At 56.8% G+C, this 22,080-nt stretch overlaps 1 protein-coding gene across 8 annotated transcripts in view; it reads right to left on the bottom strand.

Moving 5' to 3' along the window:
• The window catches only part of ZNF236 (zinc finger protein 236), a 102,966-nt gene that overhangs the window by 15,265 nt on the left and 65,621 nt on the right, over positions 1–22,080 (bottom strand). For all 8 annotated transcript variants that reach the window (XR_006821040.1, XM_046024914.1, XM_046024920.1 and 5 more), the window contains 9 exons: positions 20,286–20,437; positions 18,554–18,766; positions 15,977–16,259; positions 12,694–12,797; positions 10,639–11,004; positions 9,757–9,902; positions 9,425–9,665; positions 8,896–9,075; positions 3,011–3,198 (listed from right to left, as the gene is read on the bottom strand). Coding sequence is in view for 7 of the 8 variants with exons in the window: in XM_046024914.1 (XP_045880870.1) it covers positions 3,011–3,198; positions 8,896–9,075; positions 9,425–9,665; positions 9,757–9,902; positions 10,639–11,004; positions 12,694–12,797; positions 15,977–16,259; positions 18,554–18,766; positions 20,286–20,437 (1,873 nt within the window). In the remaining variant the exon portion in view is untranslated. The remainder of the gene's footprint in view (positions 1–3,010; positions 3,199–8,895; positions 9,076–9,424; positions 9,666–9,756; positions 9,903–10,638; positions 11,005–12,693; positions 12,798–15,976; positions 16,260–18,553; positions 18,767–20,285; positions 20,438–22,080) is intronic.

The following is a 22,080-nucleotide window of genomic DNA, read 5'->3' as shown; positions in this document are numbered from 1 at the left end:
GAAGGGATTCATCATCAAAGCCTTCGATATTTGGGCCTCTTAGTGACTGACTCTCACCTGTACCGAACAATTATTTATAGAATGGCTAATTCTTCACAAGCACCTTTGATTTCGAGCTCAAATTTTTAAGGTCATAAACAATTCTAATAATTTACATATTTATAAGCATTTCCATATATGTTCATTAACCTTTTGACAATAAGATGATGGGTTTTATTTGTGTAATAATTCACTGTATTTAGGAAAATCGCACTCATAAACCTAAGACAGGTTTGACCTGGTTTTTTCAAATTTTCAGAGTATTAGATCATTGTGAGCCCGATTAACATCTGGCAGCTAACAGAAAAGATTCCAATAAAACTACAGGATTCCTAGTGGTGATTTTAATACTGCTATTATACCACGTATGCTAGCGAATCGATTTGGGTTTAAATTTTCGACTTGGTAATTTTGGGAAAGTAAGCCAGAGACGACAGGTAAGTGAGGTAAACCACAGGCGCAACAGGAGGGCGCGGCCGTCTGACCCGGCCAACCTCAGTGCCGCCCCTCCCGCGGCTCTCAAGCCCGGCTAGCCTGGACGTCCGCACTGGGGCAGGACAAAGAGAGGACCACAGATGCGAAGGACTCCCTGCCGTGGCGTGGCGTGGTCTGCCGTGGCCGGACGGCCCTGGCCCACAGATCGGGGCGGGGGAGGTCTGCTACCTGTGCTGGGTGTGACCCTGGAGGAAGGAGGGGGCGGTGAGCGGCCAGCAGAGACGCTTTCTGGCCACGTGAAGAAACGTGGACTTGGTGCTGAAGGCAGCAGGGACCACGGGAGGGTTTTCGCCACAAGAGCAGCACATACACACGTCCCTTTTGGAAACCTGCAAGCAGAGCCAGCAGGGGCCGGCCGACGCCGTGCCTGCCACTGCCTTCACCCTGCACGTGGGCCTTCCTCACAGCGTTGACCCTATCACGGCAACGCTTGGCTCCGACGCCCTCTGAGAACCCCCTCAGGGCAGCAGCGCTCTCCTCCGCCCCAATCCCTGTGCCCTGCTTGGGGGGCGTCCACGAGCCCGTGCGGGGGCCGGACCGGGGGCCCAGCAGCTACCCTGCGCCGAGGACAGACACCCCTAGCCAATATTTACTGGCGTTAAAAATGGAACCTGGCAAATACTGAGAACTCCTGCTTGAGCCCTCACTGCAACCGCAATGATCATTAATTCTCAAAGTGACACAATTTAACAAACAGAAAACAAACCCATAATCATAGAAATAAATGCCTCTCTGGCTTTTTCTGATCAAACTTTACTCCCCCCCCCACCCTCGCAAAAGTTATTCAAAGCCTTTAAGTTTCACTAAAATTTGTGTCTTAAAGAATTTTTTCGTTATGATACTTCTTTACTATAGTTACAAGTGTCCAGTGAGAAGACACCAGAGCCTGAGCGCGGACGGACACAGGCCACAGGACAGTAGCCGCACCGCACAGACGACTGCACCCTGCCAGCGCTGGTCAGTGGCGAGGTGGCCCCGGGCCTGGGCTACAGGCTTATGTCTGCAGCCGTCACCCCCAGAGTCCCCGCTGGCACGTGAGGACGTAGCACCCAAACACCAACCAGGCTCCCTGCCTCCTGCGTCCGAAGGAAAATACACCACTGCCACCAGGTGGCTTCCCCGGTTCCAGCTGTCACTTCAAACTGCAATACTCGCTTTTGTAAGCTGGAAGGGGGAGGACGACCTGACAAACGGGTGCTGAGTAGCGCAGGAGGGAAGGGAAATGCGAAACCCTGTGAAGAACTCAGTGAGATCCGTCCTGCAGCAGCAGGAGAGACGCAGGGGAGGACGCCATAGCAAGCCCCGGCCTCCGGCACCCCTGCAGCCTGGCACGTGCTCCCACAGGGTCTGACTCCCACCAGGGGCCCTGGGGGGCGTCTACCAATGGCACAGGACAGCTGAGCGGCGGTACAAACTGCTGGGGACTGGCTCCGCAGGGGCTGGGCGGGCAAACATCCCTCTCTCACAAGCGGCAGGGACTAGAACCCATAGCCCAAACAGTCCCATGCGGCTGGCTGGGACCGGCCATGCTCTCCCCCCAGGACCACAGTCTTCAATCCTCGTCGGGGGCGGCAAGCCCAAGTGCACGCGAGCAAACCCCGCCCCGACCCCGGCACACCCCGCCGTGCCTACAGAGGGACAGGTGTGTAGAAAGGGACGAGCAAGCAGGGTCCTGTAATCCATCTTCATAATAATCTATCGCGGTTCTTCAATTAGACTCTGAAAGACGTGCAGTGTCTCAGCTCAGTGCAGGATCCAACGTGTGCAGCCTTCGACCCCGCACGTCGCAGGCAGTGGCCTGAGACCGTACGTCGCCGCGAGTGTGGGAATTCCTGCACTACTTAGCAAAACCCCGAGCACTCAAAACGGCCCTCAACAAATTCATAAAATGCAGTGCAGCAGCGCCACTAGAAAACACGGCTGCTGCTGACCACTGAGGAGGGAGGCACCGGGGGGCTCGGGCGGGGACACATCCGGCTCTTGACTTCGGCTCCGGTCATGGTCTCGGGGTCACAGGTAGGGCCCCACATGCCCCCTCCCTCTGCTTCTCCCCTCACCACCCCATTCATGTGCTTGCTCTCTCTCTAAAAAAATTAATACAAATCTTAAAAAGTAAAAAGAATTAAAATAGTATCAGGCAGTCACGGTGTAAGAGGGAAGTTCACACCACCTGACACACACGAGCTCACTCCCAGAGAAACGTTCACACGTGTGTCATGTGTCTGCACGTAAAGGTTCGCAAGGATAGAGACACTGAAAGGTCAGTCGTAGTTCCATCTGGATAGTGGGATTTTAAAAACAGTCTTCTGTTTCATCTGAGTTCTCCTGTTCTCTCCTTACTGTACCTAACACATTCGTTGTATTTTAATCAGAAAAAAAACACTTCAACTTGGGAAACAATGTTCACCACTTACAGTTAGGAAAGAAGAAATTAAAGGATGCCACGGCCGCCCACAAAGGGAAGGGCAGCCCCTACCTGAGAGGCGATGTTGAGCGTGACCGTGTCCAGCCCTCCGGAGAGCAGGCCCTGAGTGTCGGCCAGGGTCAGCGTGACACTGGCGTCTCCTCCCACTCCTGACGACGCCATGACCAGGTTCTGAGCAGACATGGCCGATGGAGACATGGGTGTTGTCGAAGGAAGGCTCCCAGGGGTGGTGTTCAGCTCTACGAAAGAGGAGCGAGCACATCAGCGGCGCAGCCGGCCGAGTCCGACCGACACGGGAGTGAGGTCATCTGTCAGAAGCAGCAGTTACATCACCTGAGCTTCTGAAATGACGCCGAGACAGTCCTAGAATCTCTCGCTGCAATTTTATGGCCAGACTTCTCCGGTTTCTAAACATCTTTGTGCGTAAATACACTCTGCTTAAGTATAACATCAAGGAAAACACAGAAAAGAGCAAAAATACGACCCTACAATCCGAGTCCCTGCTGCTAAGGCAGAAGGAAACGGCCAAGAATTTCCGGGACACTGTCCCCGCCTTGGCCCAGAGAGGAGCCTGAGGACAGGACCACAGGGTCCCACCGGGCATCGATCGGCAGCACGGCTTCCGGCGTGACCACGCCTGCAGAGCCCCCTTCAGCCTCCCGTGCGGCTGCTTGGGCTGCGACACGCCGCGTGCGCCCCTTTAAATGACAATTTGCCCTGCATGACGTCTTACTGTCCATTGGAAAAGACAAGGAGATTTCTTAATTCTCCCCTTGTACCAACGGTAAGAGAAAGGAAGATATCCGGGACAGACTCGGGCCTTTTCTCGTACAGAACAGAAACTCATGCACTCGGCTGGCCGGTGAGATGGGCTGAGCACGTGACTCTCGAGGGCCTGTGGCGGGCGCCAACGGAAAACGAGTTCTGGGGTTCTCCTTGTCAGCATGACACACATGCACACACATGTACACACGCGTGCACACACACTTCTCACCAGCCGCCCGCCTTCATCTACCACACGTGACCTTCAGCTCCCACTGCGCCAGGCCCTGGGCCGGGGCCGCAGACACCGAGGCAGTGACTAAGAAAAGGTGGAAACACTGTCTCCTCATCGGGTCACAAACAACAGGAAGAGACGCCTGGGCTCCTGCACCGGGCGGCAGGTCGCAACAGTCCCGAGCGGTCAGGGGCCCATGGGGAGCCGGGTTACGCATTCGTAGCTGGCGTCCTGCAAACACGAGGCCTCCACAGATCCACACTCTGGGGGTCCCACACTGTGCTGCACAGACCTGGAAGCGTCCAAAGCAGTACAACCATTAGGAGGCTGAGTCTCTGCCCTTAGCCGCCCTCAGGGCTCCGGACACCAGCTCGTCCACCCCCTGCCGAGCACCTGTGCGGATGGCGGGGACGCGCCCGGGCCGGAGTGTGGGTCGTGGAGGTGCGAGCTCCAGCACCGGCTCAGCCGCGGGCTCTCCTCGCGGTCCGGCGCGTGCCTGTGGCTGCGACACCAGACGGGGGGAAAGCAGACCCCGAGAACATGGCGGCGGCCGGTGACGTGAACTGGGGTTCACTCCCGATCGCTAGGGCGAAGCCTGGGCTTGGGCCGTCCAAGCGCCCGGTCGAGGGAAGCACGTGCTGAAAGGCTCCCCGGAAGTGTCCCCACAAAGAGCAAAACCAAATGCTAATGGGGCTCGCGGGGACACACACGACCGAGAATTCACACCTCACCCGAGCCCCAAAATAGGGGAATGTCTGCTCTCCGCTGCCAGCAGCGGCCTCCGACGCTGATGATCGTTAATGCGCCGCGGGGCGAGGGTGGGGGGGGTCCAGGACTGTGCGGCACAGAAAACCCAAAGAGAAGGCCAGCCTGCGTGTCGTGAGCAGAAGTGAGTCCCGACACAGAGGTCCGAGGGGACCCGAGCCTCAGCCAGTGCTGGGTTCGCAGCTCCACGCCAACACCGTGAGAATGAGGGTCCAGCTCGGTTCCGCCGTCAAGACATTTTCCACCAAGAGGATGGGGTCAGTTCAAGCAGAACTTCAAGCAGAACCAAATTGTCCAAAAACAGGTGATATGAGTAGGAAAAAATAAACTTTTCTTAAGCATGCACTGGAATAACTAACTCAAAGCTATAATTACATTTCTGCAATATATTGCTCTTAATTATATAGAAAAGGATTCATTGAAAGCACTACAAAGCAGTTTTCATTCAAACTAAATCCTCTCAGCCTGGAAACTGGTGTGGACGGGGCGCAGAGTGTAGACTCACCTTCAGGCCGCTCGGAAAGCACGAGGCCTCCAGGGCACATCCCAGAAGTCGAAGTCTCCCTTCAGTTCCTGGTTCTCCCTCAAACAAAGTCATCTCTAGAGGATCAGTAAATCCCTCACGGTCATCAAACCCAACACCGTCTTAAATCTTTGTTGGGACACGTTTTCGTAGCTTCTGAGGAAATCTTAGTGATAATTTTGGAAAGTTTCATAATTAGTTTAAAGGATGTGAGATCAGTTTCTTCTTGCGATAAAAACGTGGTAAGAAAGGCGTGTGTGTTTGCTGTGGAGGGGCTGCGTGGGCAGGAGACACCTTGTCTGGCCATTCATCCCCAAGGAGAAAGTGGGGAGAATGTCCCCCTTAATTATAAAATGTACCCACGAATGGGAAGTGTTAAGACTTCTGAGCTGCTGGGAAGTAAGTAACTGATCATACTTAAATCTAGAAGAAACAAACGCTAAAATAAACTTACAAAAGAAGGAAAAAAAGAATTGTGGCTTTTCTTCACTGAGAGCATAACTCAACTTATTCATTAAAACTGTATTAATAGTGGACAAAAGTAAAAACAAAAAGATAATACCCACTTGAGATAAATCCCTTAAAAAGCTGTACTAAACTTCTAGCCTCTGTTGGTAATGCCTTCTGCCTCTGGAAGGGCACTCACACCGAGTGTGACCACGTCCTAGGCAAACCACGTGTGTCCCATCCTGTCGTGGATGTGGAGGGCCAGAGCTGTCCCAGAGGCAGAGAGCCTCAACCACATCGCATGCCCGGAGAGAACTCCAGATGACACCAGCCTCAGGCACCTTCGCTTGGCTCCGATCTAACTTTCCTGCACCGAGAGTTACCGCTCGACTGTCTCTCTTAGAAGACGCATGTCTGGGGCGCCTGGGTGGCTCAGTGGGTTAAAGCCTCTGCCATCGGCTCAGGTCATGATCTCAGGGTCCTGGGATAGAGCCCTGCATCGGGCTCTCTGCTCGGCGGGGAGCCTGCTTCCTCCTCTTTCTCTGTCTGCCTCTCTGCCTACTTGTGATCTCTGTCTGTCAAATAAATAAATAAAACCTTAAAAAAAAAAAAAAAGAGGTCAAGCTGAGCTTCCAGAAGACGCGGGATTCCAGCGATGCCGGCTGGTACGCTCTCCAGGGAAGTGGGCCGGGACAGCTGGACGGAGCCCATGACCACCACCCACGCTGGCCATGAATCAGAGACCACAGATGCAACGGAAACATCGCGGGTCAGAAATCCAGGCCGGGCTTGGGGAGGCAGCGATGCCGCGGCTCCTGGGTGAGGGTTCCCTGCACTGCGGCACTCAGGGCTCACGCGTGCCTGGGGTGCACGCCCTCCAGGGGCACTGGCCTTGGCTTCCAAGCCTGCGCACGCCAGTTCCCGCAGCCCGAGTGCTCGCACGCGGGGACCAGCCTGCGGCACGCACCCGCAAGAGCTAGAAGACCCGCTGACGTGTCCGTGAAACCCACACGTCCGTGACGTGTGCTCTGGGAAGACGGGACACAAACAAGTTACTGCCGTCAAGTTAGGCGTAAGCAAGACGACTCTGCGAGACTGGAGGGAAACGCACCAGAGGACGCGGGGCACAGCACTTGGCCACGCCATCCGCGGCGTCCCCAGCCCGCTCTGCAGGAACAGAAACGAGAAAGAAGCCGGGCATGCCGGGCCTGGGCGAGCCGGAGGAAACACAGCGGAGCGTCTTCCGGAGGCCTGGCTGCAGGGACAGAGGGCGTGGGTATCGCTTATCACTTTTCTGATTCTCTGCGGAAACTGCCTGAGACGCCAGAGAAGAGGGCTTTGGTACAGACAGAGGAGTCTGAGCCCTAGTCGTGCCTTTTACCAGAGGTTCAACTGCTTTCTCGTATGACCTCTGAACTGCTGAAAGCCACAGAGCTCGGCTGAAGTGATAACCGCTTCATGGCACGGACAAGCCCGTGTGATTGCGCATGCCAGTGGAGAGAACCTCTTACAGAGTCACTGAAAATCCTACCTAGACACTCTCGACAGGTGACCACAAGCTCGATGTTTCCCCGCAGTCTTTTCAGCACGAGGGAGGGACGGAGGCGCTGACATGTGAGTCACCCACTCTCAGGAGCTCAGTGACGAGGACGGAGGACAAGAAGTCTCTAGCCCAAGGTCTGGGCGAAGCTCAGGCCATCAACTGATTTAAAGATTTCTCCCAGGATAAGCCTTTGCGGCAATTTTTTTTTAATTAGTTAAGTTCGTCTCCTTACTGTTTTGAAAATACTAATAAGCAACAACGTAACTACACGATCAGTAACAGGAAAGCGCAGGAGAAAGAGCCGCACAGTCCAGAAGCCACGGCACACAGTGTGAGCTGTCCCGTCAGCAAGAAGCCTGCGCTCGGCCTTCTGCACGGGACGAGTGCGGTGCCCACACACGGAGAGCACGCCAGGAACGCTGGTTTGCTCAAAACAGCTTCCTTAAAAATAAAAAAAAACTATTAAAATTCAGATGTATACGATGAAAGCAGGACGGTGACTGAACCATACAAAACTGGAAGTTAATGTCTGCTGCCTGACGGCATCCAAAATCACTCCGTGCCACTCAAAACCAAACTCCATCCAAGGACAGGTTCGAGTTTGTCATATACAGTAGAAGAAACAAACACACTCCCTAAAAAAGAAAGCTTTTGGTTTCCTTCTGAGTAACTTCACTTTCTATCGCACTCCCGCGTTTCGCAGCAATCTCCCTGAAGCATGAGTCCGTTGGCCTAGGGGCTGCCCTGGCCGCGTCGGCCTGGCGTTCCGCCCACCGTTACTCCCCATGTCTTAAGGTAAAATGTTCCCACGTCTGCCATCACGCCGTCTTCTCCGGGGACTGTGTTCTGCCTCTTAGCAAAATGTTGTCCTTATCTTTAACGACCACCCCATAAAAGATTGCTAGAAGGCTGAAGAAATTAGTTTTAAGTGCCTTCATATTTGTACAACGCTAGCAGACTGCCTGGCACGTAGAAGGGTCACACGGATTGTTGCTAACGTCACCAAACAGCTAAGGGCCACAGGGGCGAAGCACACGGACAAAACTCGTGGCGGGCTGAGCGAGACGAGAACGTGCGGAGGGAGCTCATGACGCCGAGGACAATGCGATCGCGACCATGGCCGCCCTGGCACGAGGACGCCTTCGCTTGGTGGCTGACACACAGGACTGGTGTGCCGAGTTCAAGCTCTCCCAGACGGTATTTCTACCTGTTCACACGCTTCTCGGTGCCGCTGCACACTCAGCACTGTCCCACACAATCCTGCAGAATCCCGAGGAGGGTAAGCCGCGACCATGTGCCCACACACACGTCACCCCAGTCCCAAGAAGCGGCGCCGTCTGCCGTCCGTGGACCGAGTCAGTGTGACGGGACAACAGACTCGAGCCGGAAGGACGGAAGGAGCTCTCGTTGTTAGTTTCTGTATTCGGTTTGAACTGTGACACTCTTTCCCTAAACCTGGATGTCTTTCCCACATTTATTACAAAAACTTGCCGAGCGCTGGCTTTATGCCAAACTCAGTTTTGCAAACAAGAAATCTACACATATACGTACACAGGGGTACGTGCGCACACACACACACACACACACACACACACACACACACACGAACACGGGATGCTCAAACCGCAGGGAGCGGAGGTTTAAAACGGGAAGGAACTAACCAGAGATGGTCAGGGTGATCTCCTGGGGAGACCCCGAGGACGACGCAGCGGCGGGCCCGGCAGCCTGCGCCAAGACCTGGCTCAGACTAGAGTTGTTAATGGTCAGCGTGATCTCGTGGGGGCCGCTGGAGCTGGACACCAGGCCTTGCGATGTCATCACCTGAGAGAGGTCTTGAGTCCCTGGTCATCATCACAAAACAAAATAAGGCCGGACTTTAAAATAGAGTAATTTTCTCCTTCTTTATATTAAAAATAATTAGTGAAACTGTTACTTCAAAAGAAGATTCAAAAGAAAACATCGGTCATCTCTGACTCCCTCGTACAGAGACAGGTGAGAGAAGCTTGTGGGGAAACCGAAAGCCAGCAGGAGCACGGGAGCAGGAGCAGGCAGCGATCTATGCACGCAGCGGGGAACACACACCGCCTATCGCCGGGGAAGCTTACGTAAGCTTGGGACGTCGGATGTGTGCGGAGCCTTCCAGCGACGGGAGGGGCAGCGCTGTCCCAACTACCCATGGCGCTCACTTACCACCGCTGCTGGTGGTCATCACGGGGTCCTGCTCCGACAGCGGGCCGATGGTCAGACTGGCCGACGTCACGGTGGGCTGTAAGGACAGGCCGGGGATGGGCTGGATGACGACGCTAGCTGGGACCGTGCTATCCTGGGTCTGGAGAGAGCCGTTCTGGGAGGCCAGGCCGGGCTCTCCAGGCAGCTGCTGGGTGAGCAGACTGCCCTGCTGTAGCGTTTGCTGCAAAATACTCGGGTCGATCTGCAAAGCAACCGAGATCCTCATCACGGCATGTTCGCGCTCACGTGGGGCTCTGACCCACGAAGCCCCAGGCACCACGGCGTGCGCCTACCTGGAGCGTGATGTTGTTAATGCTGGAGGCGTCGATGCCCGAGATCTGCACATTGGGGCCGACCAAGCTGGCGGCCAGCTGTAACTGCACGCCCTCCAGGGTGGTCAGGCTCCCGTCCGTCAGGGACACCGTCCAGTCACCACCGGCTGAGGGGACAGGACGAGGATGAGCTCCTGACAGGAGAGCAGCTCACCTGCATTTGGGCCTCTTTGTACACCTAAGTCCTACCCACCCGTTGCCGTGACCCGGTCTACGCGCACCGCTCTTTCCTCCACACCACACACCCACCTCAGCTAATTCAACACAAACCAAACCCTCTGAACTGATAATAGTATTACCCAACTTAACACCCAGAGACAAGGCTCAAAGACATGACACTGATTAATTAGCCCAGGATTTGTAACAGTAAGTAATAATCATGTTTTTTCAGGCTTTAGTCACTCCCCAGGTCACCTAGAGGGAAAGAAAGCCCCAGGGCACGTCTGAGAGCTAGAAACAGCCACTCTATGTAAATCCACGAGATCCCTAAATGGCTACAAGGTCACACTTTTCGAGCACTAGGTGACCCAAGATCAGTAAGAGAAGTGTCCTGTGTTAGGTACGCTGCTCTAGAGGGGGTAGCGGTGGCATCTCACTGTGACGTCTGGGGGGACGGCGACAAAAACACACATTTAAACCCAGTAAGAAAAGGCTAGAACAACCGCCGAGGCGTTCCAAAGCCGATGTCGTGAAAGGAAAAGGAGGAAATGGAAAAGTCACTTATCGGAAGACGACGCTGCGGTCTTCCCAGCTGCCCCGTACCGGGAGCTCTCGAGGAGGAGACACGTCGCCCTGCCCCCAGCAGGGTCCCCTGAGCCCGGCCCCCGCGCGCCGCGGGCTCACCTGACACGGAGGCGGGAAGCACAGCCTGGCCCACGAGCCCCTGCTGCAGCACGCTCTGCTCCAACTGCCCCGTGAGCACCGAGTTGTTCATGAGGAACACGTTCGGGTCGGCGGCCGCGGGACTGAGCAGGTTCACGGGCTGCAGGCCTTCGGACGCGCTCCGGGCCGCCGGCTTGCGGGCTTTCTTCGGGTCGGGCTTGTCGTGGAACTGCATGTGCGTCTTCCTGCGGCCCGAGGTGCGGAAGCGCAGCTCGCAGTGCGGACACTGGAAAGGCTTGGCCCCCGTGTGCAGGCGCATGTGCACCTTCAGGCTGCCCTTCGTCGAGAAGGCGTTGCTGCACACGTGGCAGCTGAACAGCTTCTGACCTGCGGGAAGGCCGGCCGGGGGTCGGGGGGCTGGCGGCGCCGCACCCACGGGCCCCCGGAGCGCCGACCCCGGGGGCCCGTGGGCTTGAGGGCGAGCCCCGTGCTCCCACAGGACGCCCTGCAAGGGACAGAGAGCTCCGCAGAGACGCCAAAGGGAGCCCGCAGCCCACACTGCGAGTCCTGCGCGGTCACGTGCTCGGACACCCGCGGCACAGGGCCGCCGCCCGCCCGGAGCCTCAGCAGCAGCCCGCCCTGCCGCGCTCTCACCCGCCCCTCGTGCACAACGGCCACGGCCGTGTCTCAGCACCCCTCACACCCACACGGGTGGACATGGCCCGGAGCCACGGGCTGGCACACACACTCAGCCCCGAGACTCCCACACTCTTCACGCGCCCAGGGCGTGACAAAGGCCATGGACGTGGACCTGAGTGCCCCGTCCGCCACCTACTCTGCTCCGGAGAGGCTCTGAGAGGATGGAAGCATCCTGGTTCTCTGCTTCCCTGTATGGCTCCCGGAAACCAGCACTAACTTTCACTGACCAGGGCGGGCACACCGGGACTCACCCCGGAGGGGGGCCTGCTGCCCTAACCCTGCTCACAGGCCCCAAAGGTCACCCGAGGAGCCCAGCGTGGAGGGGAAGGCCTGAAAGGCGTTCCTCACAGAGACTTTTCTTCCTGTGGCTTATGCGTGGGAGCCGTCCCCACGCATGTCCCGTGTGTGCGAGTCATCCCGAACAGTGCTGGCACAGGCCGTGCGAGCGACTGGGCCCCCCAGACCTGGGATGCCGAACGGACCCCTACTGGTCCTCGGCAACGCAGCATCACTCAAGAGAGACAGACACACAGCGCCCACCTAAGTGACAGAAACGCTGTCTGCAGGAGGGACACGCTATGTTCGCGTATCTACTTAATTCCAAATAGTGACCTATCAGGAAAGAATCACGGGGCTTTACGCAAATGTGTGGAATTTCTTATGTACATTTTTGGCCAGTTCTATGGGTAACCAAAAATTAAGAATGTAAATTAGTTTGAGAGCCATAATCCTCTACCATTTCCCAAGAGTTCACCACGTGCCACTTTCTAGGCGATAACTTAAGGCTCAGCGGAGTGGCTCAGGAGGGGACACAGAGCTCCAACCCCCAAGGTGCAGAGCCTGCCCCCCAACCACAGGGATGCCCTGTGCACAAGAAGCAACAGGCTTTCGACAGGCTTTCATCAGGACAATTAATTCACCTTTAGTTCCTCAAATGAGATGAAGGGAAAAAAACGGCCATTGAAAACTGGACATTAATGTTTTTCCTTTATGACATTTCTGCTCACATAAAAAAAAGTTACCTGTGAACTGTAATAAGATTTGCATTTGCTAAATCCCCAGATCTTGTAAAACCTCAACAAGCCAAATCTCTTTGGCCTAAATGAGACTAAGATGCAATTTTCTTAACAAGGGGTTTGAGTCTGACTCGAGTACAAGACAGCGCACAAGCTGGCGTCTGAGACCAAGCTCGTTCTCCTCTGTCACCGGGGTCACTCCCCAAGTCAGGAATCAAAAGTGCTCGTTCTCTGTTTCTTCGTGGTTCAGGATTTTTAAGTTTTCTATGATCCCGAAAGTACTTCTGTGGGCAAGATACCTAGGAACAAATCAAAAACGCCACCGTAGGGCCCCCACGTGTGACCCAGGCGCCGTCCTTACCTGTGTGGGTCTTCACGTGGCAGTCCAGAGTCGACTTCACCGTAAAGCTCTTCCCGCATTCGTCGCACTTGTACGGCTTCTCTCCAGTGTGGATCCGAACGTGCCTAGCCAGAAAGCACTGGCCATTAGAAAGCATTTACAATGAAGCATTTTTCATTTTAATTTTACATCCATTTACAAACAACCTCATAACTACCCATATAATGAAAATTACGTGTTAGTACAGGCTGAATAATTTGGCCAAACAAAGCCTTTAATCTTCACTCTACACAAAAACACCACAAACAAATCCAGAAGAAAACAAAAAAAAAAATCTGCAAGACTGAAGAAAACAGGGCTTTTTTTTTTAAGAGTTTTCTTTTTTTTTTTTTAAGATTTTATTTATTTATTTGACAGACAGAGATCACAGGTAAGCAGAGAGGCAGGCAGAGAGAGAGAGGGAAGCAGGCTCCCCACGGAGCAGAGAGCCTGATGTGGGGCTCGATCCCAGGACCCCGAGATCATGACCTGAGCCAAAGGCAGAGGCTTTAACCCACTGAGCCACCCAGGCGCCCTGAAAACAGGGCTTTTTTAAAAACCAAACAGTGCTTCTGAGTTGGTAAGGAGACGAGAAAGACCACAGCGGAAGAACGGGCAGTCCATAGCTTACAGAAGAAACACACGTGGCAGAAAGCCCCGCGGAAGGGTTTGGCCCACACTCAGCATTTAAAAGGGCAAATTAAGATGGTATCATTTCCCCCGTCCGTGCACTGAGGGCCTGGTCAGGAGCATTCAGAGACCGATCTGCGTAAGAGGCACGACCCGTCCAGACGCCAGCTGGCAGCATCTGTTAGCACCAGCCCCTCACGCACGCAAGCGCACAGGGACGCACACTCGGCGCGGTGCTGGTTCGGTGCTCGCTTAGTGCTCCGTGGTGCGCACGCGGTACTCACGCAGTACTCATATAGTACCGTGTGGTGCTCATGGGGTACTTATATAGGACACTGCAGTGCTCGAATACTGGTCGTGCGGTGCTCGGGCCGCGCTCGTATAGTACCCTATGGTGCTCACGCGGTGCTCATGCAGTATTTGCAGAGTACTCTGCTGTACTCGTGTAGTGCTCGTGCAGTACTGTGCAGTGCTCTGCAGTGCTCACACAGGGCTCATGCGGTGCTCGTACAGGACTCTGCAGCGCTCACACGGTGCGTGCAGAGTGCTCTGTGGTACTCATGTGGTACTCGTGCGCCACTAGTAGTCTTGCACAGTGCTCGTGTGGTACTTGTACAGTGCTCGCGCAGGACTCTGCAGTGCTCGTGTGGTAATCGAACATGGGGGAGCTAAGTGCTCATACCAGGGTGTTGCAGGATAGATTTTGGCATTCCCCCAAAACATAACACTACACCAGCACTAACAGGAAAGCAACGGGAGTGCAGGTACTCACAAAGACGTCTAAGACCCAATGGTAAAAATTAGTCAAAAAATAAAGTCGGAACTTAATGTTGACGTAACATGTGGACATTCCCCAAACCACACCAGGAAACTGCTGCCGGGCTGTGCGGGGAGCAGCAAGGGCTGTTTCTCACTGACGGCCCCCCGTGCTCTGCTCTGCTCTGCTCTCCGCCCGGCAGCGAACGGGACGGGCTGAGCCCCCCACAACGTTCAGATGCGGACGAACAAGAGGCTCGGTCAGCCGCGAGGCCGACCTGCACTCCGTGTCGTGGCGCAGACATCCGTATGTGTGACGATGGAGCCGTTTCTCACCTTGACCCTGCGTCCCTGCGGGCAACCCTGGGCACCGCCCACAGGCCCCTCTCCGGGCAGGGGTCCAACGTGGTGCGTGGATCCCCACAGCTTTGTCCCCACCGTCTGCACACAGGCGGCCCTGGCCCTTGGGACACTCTCACCCGGGACTCCCAGCCGTCCCTCATGGTGACCGGCTCTCCCCACCAGCTGCCCTGTGTGCGCCCCTCCTGGCTCCCCTCCTGCCGGCTGCCTCCCACCTACAAAGCACTCCCCCTCCTTCGCAGCGGCGCCCGGCGCTCTCCCCGCTATAGGCTTTTCTGTCTAAGTCCCCAGCCTCGATGGCACCCCTCACGTCTGGGGGAGCCAGAGGGACACCGCCAGCTCCCTGTGGGCTCGCCCTCATCCCGCCTCACCCACCCCTCCATCGCCCTCACTGGCGTACCTCCCACGCCACGCGGGGAGCAGAGGGCAGGCTGCCGTCACCTTCTATGCCCACCAGACACGCACTGCCAACCCAGGAGCCACTCTGCCACCAGCTTCTGACCCCCCCGTTCCCCACCCCCGCGGGGAGGGTCCTGAGAGCAGCCTGCTCCGTCACCCACCTCGAAATCCCAAGTGCTCCTCCCCGCGCTGGATGCCCACACCTCCAGCCATCAGCTCCCTCCTAGAGCAAACACCCGGAGCCCCGTGTGGCGCTGCGGGACGACGCACGACGGCGCACCTCTTCACCCCAGGCTGTGCCTCCCACGGCCCAGCGTCCAGGGCTCCAGCTCCTCACCATCCCGCTGGACTTGACCTCACGCTAGTTGCTGCTATCGGGCTGACTGGCCCTAATCACAGGCTGCCTCATGACACCGTCCCTGTTCACCCGGAGTGTGTCTGTGCCCTCACTCCCCACACGGACCGGCACTCGGGGACAGCTTAGCACCGCATCGTCCTCAATAAATAATTCATTTTCTTTCTCTTCTCCCTACAGCAGCCCCCCCCCCACCCAACCACAAGATCCGAGACCCCCAGGGATGCCTGAGCGCAGACATACCAAACCCCACGTGTGCTGCTTGTCCCGCATGCACACGTACTTACAGGCTGAATTTCTAACGGAGGCACAGTTAAGGGCTCGACTACGATGCTGCTGATTAAGCAGAATGAGCGTAACAGCGTGAAAAATGTCCCGTGGATGCTCTCTCCCTGTCAGCGCACACAGAGGGCTGCCCCCTCACCTTCTAGAACTGATGTGGGTTAGGCTACCATGACCCTGTGACAAAGGTCAGGAGGAGGATGGCCCCCTCAGGGACTGGGGGGGAAACCGCGGAGAAAGGGGTGCTGCTTACACCAGGACTGATCAGACGCACCCACGAGCCACGCACAGAGCACCGCGTTCTCACCCACACGCCCAAGGAGCCCGGACAGAAGCCCCCGAATTAACGCCGGCCCAGCACCGGCGCTCCAGGAAACACGCGGCCCCCGGGAGCTGCAGACACGGACGACCCCAGCCTCGCAGAGGTGACGGAGGTGCCCGCGGACACCGTCTGCAGATGCGAGACCCGCGCGGCTGCCTCACCTCACCAGGTCGCTGGGCTTCTTGAAGCTCTTGGGGCAGTAGGAGCAGCAGTTGGCGAACTTGGGCTCGGCCTCCAGCTCGGCCTGCCGGTCCTTCATCTCGCTGATGCGGTCCTTCTCGGCCGCCGACTGCACCAGGACCTGCTCCGAGACGGTGGCACTTTCCTGCGGCCGGATCTTGGCCAACTGCGCCGTCTCCTCCTCCGTGAACGTGATGACCTCGGGTCGAGCCTTGCGAGAAGCACTTCTGTCAGAGTTCTCCTCCTCCTCCTCCAGACACACTTCTACACAAAATATAGGGAAAGGATTCGATCCTAATGAAAAATGAAGTTTTCACAAAACAAGTAAAATGCAACCAAACAAGTCTGTAGGGTTTTAAGTGGGTTACTCAGTGACGCTCTACTCAGGACGGAAGAGTCTCCTTCCCTCCACTCGTCCACGGGGAAACCAAGCTGCGTCCCCAGAAGGGAGCAGGACACCTTGGTCACCTTGTCACGACAGCACCAGACAGAGGAGTGGCCCAACAGAGAGCCCCGAAATCACCGGTCCCCAGCCCCACAAACACAGACACTCGCTGACCACTATGGGCAAAAACTGAATTATCACATAAAGGAAACCAACAGCCTGAGACAGAAGACGGAAGCAGTAAATTCACAAAAAACCCTAATTAGTTACCAAGAAAACCCTTAAAATATAGACATTTAGGTGTCCTCTCAGCAGGACGTGAGGATGCACGTACCCCGATTAGGAACAGGGAGAAGGCGCTCTCAAACCCAACAGAAGGAAAAGCAGCCGGCTGGGCGTGGAGGCAGAGCAGCATGGACGGCAAGAAAACCTTGACAGGAGCACTAAGCAGCCAATGGACAGTGGCCAGCAGCACACTAGGGATGAGAGCTACTGGGAGGTTTCTGTTGGGTAAAGGGAGAACGACAGGAGGGAGGGAAAGAAGGAGGGAAGGAAAGAGAGGGCCCGGCGGGGAGAGGGGAAGGCGGGCTGCGGAGGAGAGAATCACATCTGGGAAGATCTGGGGCTGTGGGGCACGTGGCCTCACTGACACAGATAATGAAATGTGGGAGAAAGTCTGGGAAGCCGATCCATGCGGTGGGGCCATGGGAGGGCAAAGGGCAGTAAGACGGAGGACAATACGCGGGGACAGAACCCCACGGCGTCGAGCCACACGGGCTCACCGCCATCACACGCGTGACAGACATCAACCCTACGACGTGACACCAGGGCCGCAGCGGCTCCTCCCTGGTGACCCCAGAGGGGAAAACACTGCAACAGATACGGGGCTACCGCCTGCGCAGCCCAGGGCAAGGCCGCCACGGAGCCCCCGCCGAGCCGCCGGCAGAGCTGCGACGACGTGAGGGGCCCTCGGCCGACGGGAAGGACGCGGCCCTTGTGCCGGAGGCCGCGGCATCTCGTGAAGGCTCTCGGCACCAAGGGGCTCCGGGAGCGGCAGCTGCGTCCTGCGTTCTGAGTCACTGCGAGGGCAGCTACCGTTTCCTCCCGGCACTTCACTCACCACGTGACAAAAGGGGGACTAGAGGCTTCACGAGGAAGGATGAGGCTGAACAGGCGGCACTCTGTCCCGACACAGCCCAGGAGGTCAACACCTGGGGGGTCCACGAGAGCCGCCGCTCTGCAGGGGAGCCCAAGCTGTCCCCCTCTGCGGACAGGTCAGGCACGTTTTAAAGTCATTTTCCCCAAAATGTAAGAAGAAGCTACAGGGCCACATCGCCGAGCACCCCAGGAGACAGCCGTGACGAGCACAGCGCACGTGGGGGTGAACAGGCCGGGACAGAGGCCAACAAGCCGCCAGCCTCCCGACGGCTGCGAGCGCACCAGCCTGACGCCCACACCCTTGCCTCGTCCCACTCAGTCCACAAACTCAGTCCACGCTCCAACTATGTGCACACAGTCAGGCCTCACACTGGGGACACACCTCAGGCGGGACGGGCCACCAGTGGGGGAACAGGACTCAAAGGCTGTTGGACCACACAGACAACGGCACGTTCCTAATCCTGGCATCTCACCCGTGGGATGTGCTAGAGAGAGGTCGCCTGTGTCTAAGGGAGGACAGCCCTTACCGGGGGAGGGGGCAGTCTCAGTGTGTCGGACCGAACCGGACGAGACACTGCCAGGCACCCCCCGGCCGGTGCAGGGCCACAGCCTTCCCTAACAGCTGGCCCTCGCCGGCTCCGGGGCAGACCAGACGGAAGGCCCACGTCCACCCAGCGGGAATGACATAACAGAGCACGATGGGCTTCCCCGGAGCCCCCGGAGCCCACGTCCATGACAGACGCCAGCGGAGGGAAAACTGGAGGAACCACCACCCACACGGACAGCCGGGCAGCCCGAGTCCCTGCCTGTCAGCAAATTATCGTGTCGGCCTCCAGGCGCGTCTGCACGGCCGCGGCGGCCGGCGGGGGATGTCGGGACCTGCGAGACGGATCCCTGCTCTGTCCCCGCTGCACCTTTCCCGAGAGCACGGCCTGCGGTCACGGTCGGGAAAGCAGCTAGTTTTCACCACGACCTGCTACAACGTGCCGGAGCGTCACACCGAGGCGGGCCGTACCTCCTCCGTCCGCCTCCCCCGTGGCCGCCGCCGCAGACGGGACGGCCTGGTGCCGCTTCGTGTGCTTCTTCCAGTGTGTGGCGGTGCGGAAGCCCTGCTCGCAGAACGGGCACTTGTAGGGCTTCATGCTCATGTGCGTGGCCATGTGCCGGGTGAGGCTGCCGTTGGTGGTGAACGACGCGTTGCACACGCTGCAGCTGAACGCCTTGACCCCTGTGACAACGGAAACACGGTCAGTCACCACATCTCATTGCCAGCATCGGAAGTCATCGGAGCAAACAAGGGTACGTCCGATAAGCCACAGAACCAAAGACCATTTATCTGGCCCGGGCTGATTCTGGGAAGTGGATGCAGCGCGTCTTACAATTAACTCGCTTGCAGAGTCAAAGTCACTGCTCTGAACAAACCCCAGGTTCTCTCCGCCCCTCTCTGCCCGTCCTTAACGGTCCCGCGGGGGACATGTTGTGCATTATGCCCTACAAGGTCTTCTCAGATCCACTCACCGTTCCCATGGCCACTGACACAGGAACCGCCCCCAGCACCGGCACAGCCGCACTTCCCAATCCGGCCCTCCGGGAAGGCCGTGTCTGCTCTGGACTGAAGACTCAGAGGACACCCTGACTGTCTAAGCACCTCGCTGACCGGCCACGGATCCCTGTCCGAGCCGCACAGGCTCCTCTCTGCTACAGGGAGCACAGACGCCCTCACGGGGCCTTCCAACCGGCCCTCGCTGGACCTGCCTCCGCCTGGCCACCCAGGGCCTGTGACCGCCAGCTGTGACCAACCCTGCAGAGCCTGCCCTTACTGTGTGGTGTGTTTTTATTTTCAAATACAGCCTTACACAGACACACAGACCTCACATACATCAATACAGGGAAAAAACACTGAATTTATTAAAGAGATAAAAGTAACATATTAAAAACATATTTAACTGCAAATCATATTCCTGATAAGGAATATATTAAAAACTCTTTAAACAACTCAACAATAAGATTTCAATCTTATTTAGAAATGACACAGGATGAGAGCTGCTTCTCCACACGCACGTGAAAAGAGGCCCTGTGTCCTCAGACACTAGAGAAAGGCACGGAAGCCTCCGAGCGGACACCGGCGCTCCCTCCCAGGGATGGTCGTGGTAAAAGGGACCAACGAGGCCAAAACCTGAGCAGAGGGTGCAGTGGGCGCCCCCGCCCATCGCTGGCGGACATGGCAGCCACTTAGGAGAAGAGTCTGATCTACTCGAAGGTTTCAACAGTCACCCCGGGACCAAGCCACTCCAGTAGCAAAGAGAAATGGGAACACGTCTGGTAAGCGGCACACACATGCCCACAGCAGGAGGATCCCTGGGTGCCCAGAGACGGGAACCACTCCAACGCCCCACAGCGGCCGAGGGAGGAAGGGAGGGGTCCACCCACACCACGGACACCGCCCCGCTCCACCAAGGGGCGGCCTGCTGCCTCCAGAGCGAGGAGCCCTGGACACACGCTCTGTAAAGGAAGCCGGACCCGCACGTTTGCACGTGGACGGGATGCTGGAAACACGTGCTTCCGGAGAAGACAGCAGCCCCCCGGCTCCCCAGGGTGGGCCCTGGAGGGGACGCGAGGAGTGAGTGCTCGCGGGTCTGGACCTGCTTCTGGCCGGGACCAGCGCGTGCTAGAATGAGGCGGGGGGGACAGCCGCAGCCCACCCCCCACACTGCAAATCACACATGCCCCCCGGGGCAGACAGTGACCTGTGTGTGTCTTCTCGTGCGACTTGAGGACCCCGGAGGAGACGAAGCCGCGCCCACAGAGCTTGCACTTGTAGGGCTTCTCCCCGGTGTGGGACCGCACGTGCTGCTTCAGGTGGCTCGACTTCTTGAAGCCTTTGCCGCAGTACTCACACCTAGAAACAGCACGGAGAGCACACGCGTTAGTGCGCGGCACGGGCAGGCGGGACATCGGAGACGCGGCAAGAACGGTCTCCACCAGGGTCACTGAACCACCAGGCGTGCTCTCCAGCATTTAAGAAATGACACGACAGCAATAATCATTTGTTAGATCAAGTTCTGCTCAGGGCATCCGAACCGCACTTCATTATTTCGTCATCAGTAAATCCTACAGCAAGCCCAGGAGGCATTACTACCTGACTAATGGGAAACTAACAGGAAAGGACTTTAGTACACACCATCTTCTTTATCTTCTTTAAGTCAGACTTAAAGAAGATGGTTTTCACACACTGTGAAACCTTCGACTGCCTTGGGGTCAGAATCACTCCTGAGTCCAGACACAGGGAAATGCCAATTCATATGCTCTTCAGGTTTATAAAACACTTGACAAAACAGATTTTTCTAGCTAGTTTTGAATTACATGTAAATGTACAGTGTCTTCCCTTACGTTACAGAATATTTTAACATTACTCCAAGGATGAAATAATAATAAAGTACTTCAAATTTCTTATTCACATATTATTAAAAACTGAAAACAAGATTCAGAAATCTGTTCCATTTCCCAGTTTGAAGCTGTAGGGGGATGTTAGGTTAGTCACCTCCCAAACCACCGTCTCTGGGGCCAGCTATCTGCACAGGGCAGCCCGCGCCCGCTAACGTCCACGCCGAACCGGAAACTGACAAACGGGAGATACACTTCGAAATCTCACCCCGTGACACACGCCTGGTCTTGTGAGGGCACCCCCGGAACCTAAGAGCAGCACTCACAGGCTGACCCGAGAGAGAGAACGCCGCAGACGAAGCTGGGACCGGCTCTGGTCCGCACGGCAGCGGGAGAAAACCACATCTGCAGAACGGAGCGCGTCAGACTAAACTGTGTGATGTTCGCTAAGAAAGACCCTCTGAGGCTCATGTCTATGCACTCAAACTGACCAGCCGCGCCAGGACATGGCCGGCAGTCCCGTGGAGAGACGGCCGCCCTCGGAGCACAGTCCGACGCAAGACCGTCCCCACCTGGCCCCAGCCAGGCTCCCACTGCAGGACCGGGCTCTGCCCACGAAGATGGGGCCCTTCTGCCTCCGAAATGCTGCTTCCCCCTCCTCATGGCCGCCCCCCGCCCACCCTGCCGACCACACAGCTCTTGTCCCAGAGTGTCCGAGGACAACCCAGATCACAGAATGCAACCCTGAGGACGCATTCTCCCTGGAGCCGCCACGTCGGGAGGACACGTGACCTTCAGCTGCTCCGTCGCAGTGCAGGGGACGCCCCTGGCCGCCAAGGGCAGGGTCCACAACAGAGCCCCTCGGAGCCCCGTGCCCAGGAAGCACAGCTCAGGAAGCTTCGCTATTCTCTACTTTTGTCATGATGGTGAGGCAAACGGTAAAAGTGTAATGAGATTATGGGCTGCCGGCTCCGTGTTCCTTGGTGTCTTGGGGAGGACCCCTGGTCTCTTTGAGAATCCGATGAAAGCGACACACCGTCTCCTCAAACAACACACACGCAACCCTCCCTCGAGGCCGGGCCACCCCCACCTCACCTGCCACGAAGTGGCCACAGGTGTAACCTCAGAGCCCCTTCCTTTTCTGATGGACACGCATCC

Source organism: Meles meles, chromosome 12 (genome assembly GCF_922984935.1).
Source record: "Meles meles chromosome 12, mMelMel3.1 paternal haplotype, whole genome shotgun sequence".
Classification (NCBI taxonomy): domain Eukaryota; kingdom Metazoa; phylum Chordata; class Mammalia; order Carnivora; family Mustelidae; genus Meles; species Meles meles.
This window is presented reverse-complemented; position numbering and strand designations above follow the sequence as displayed.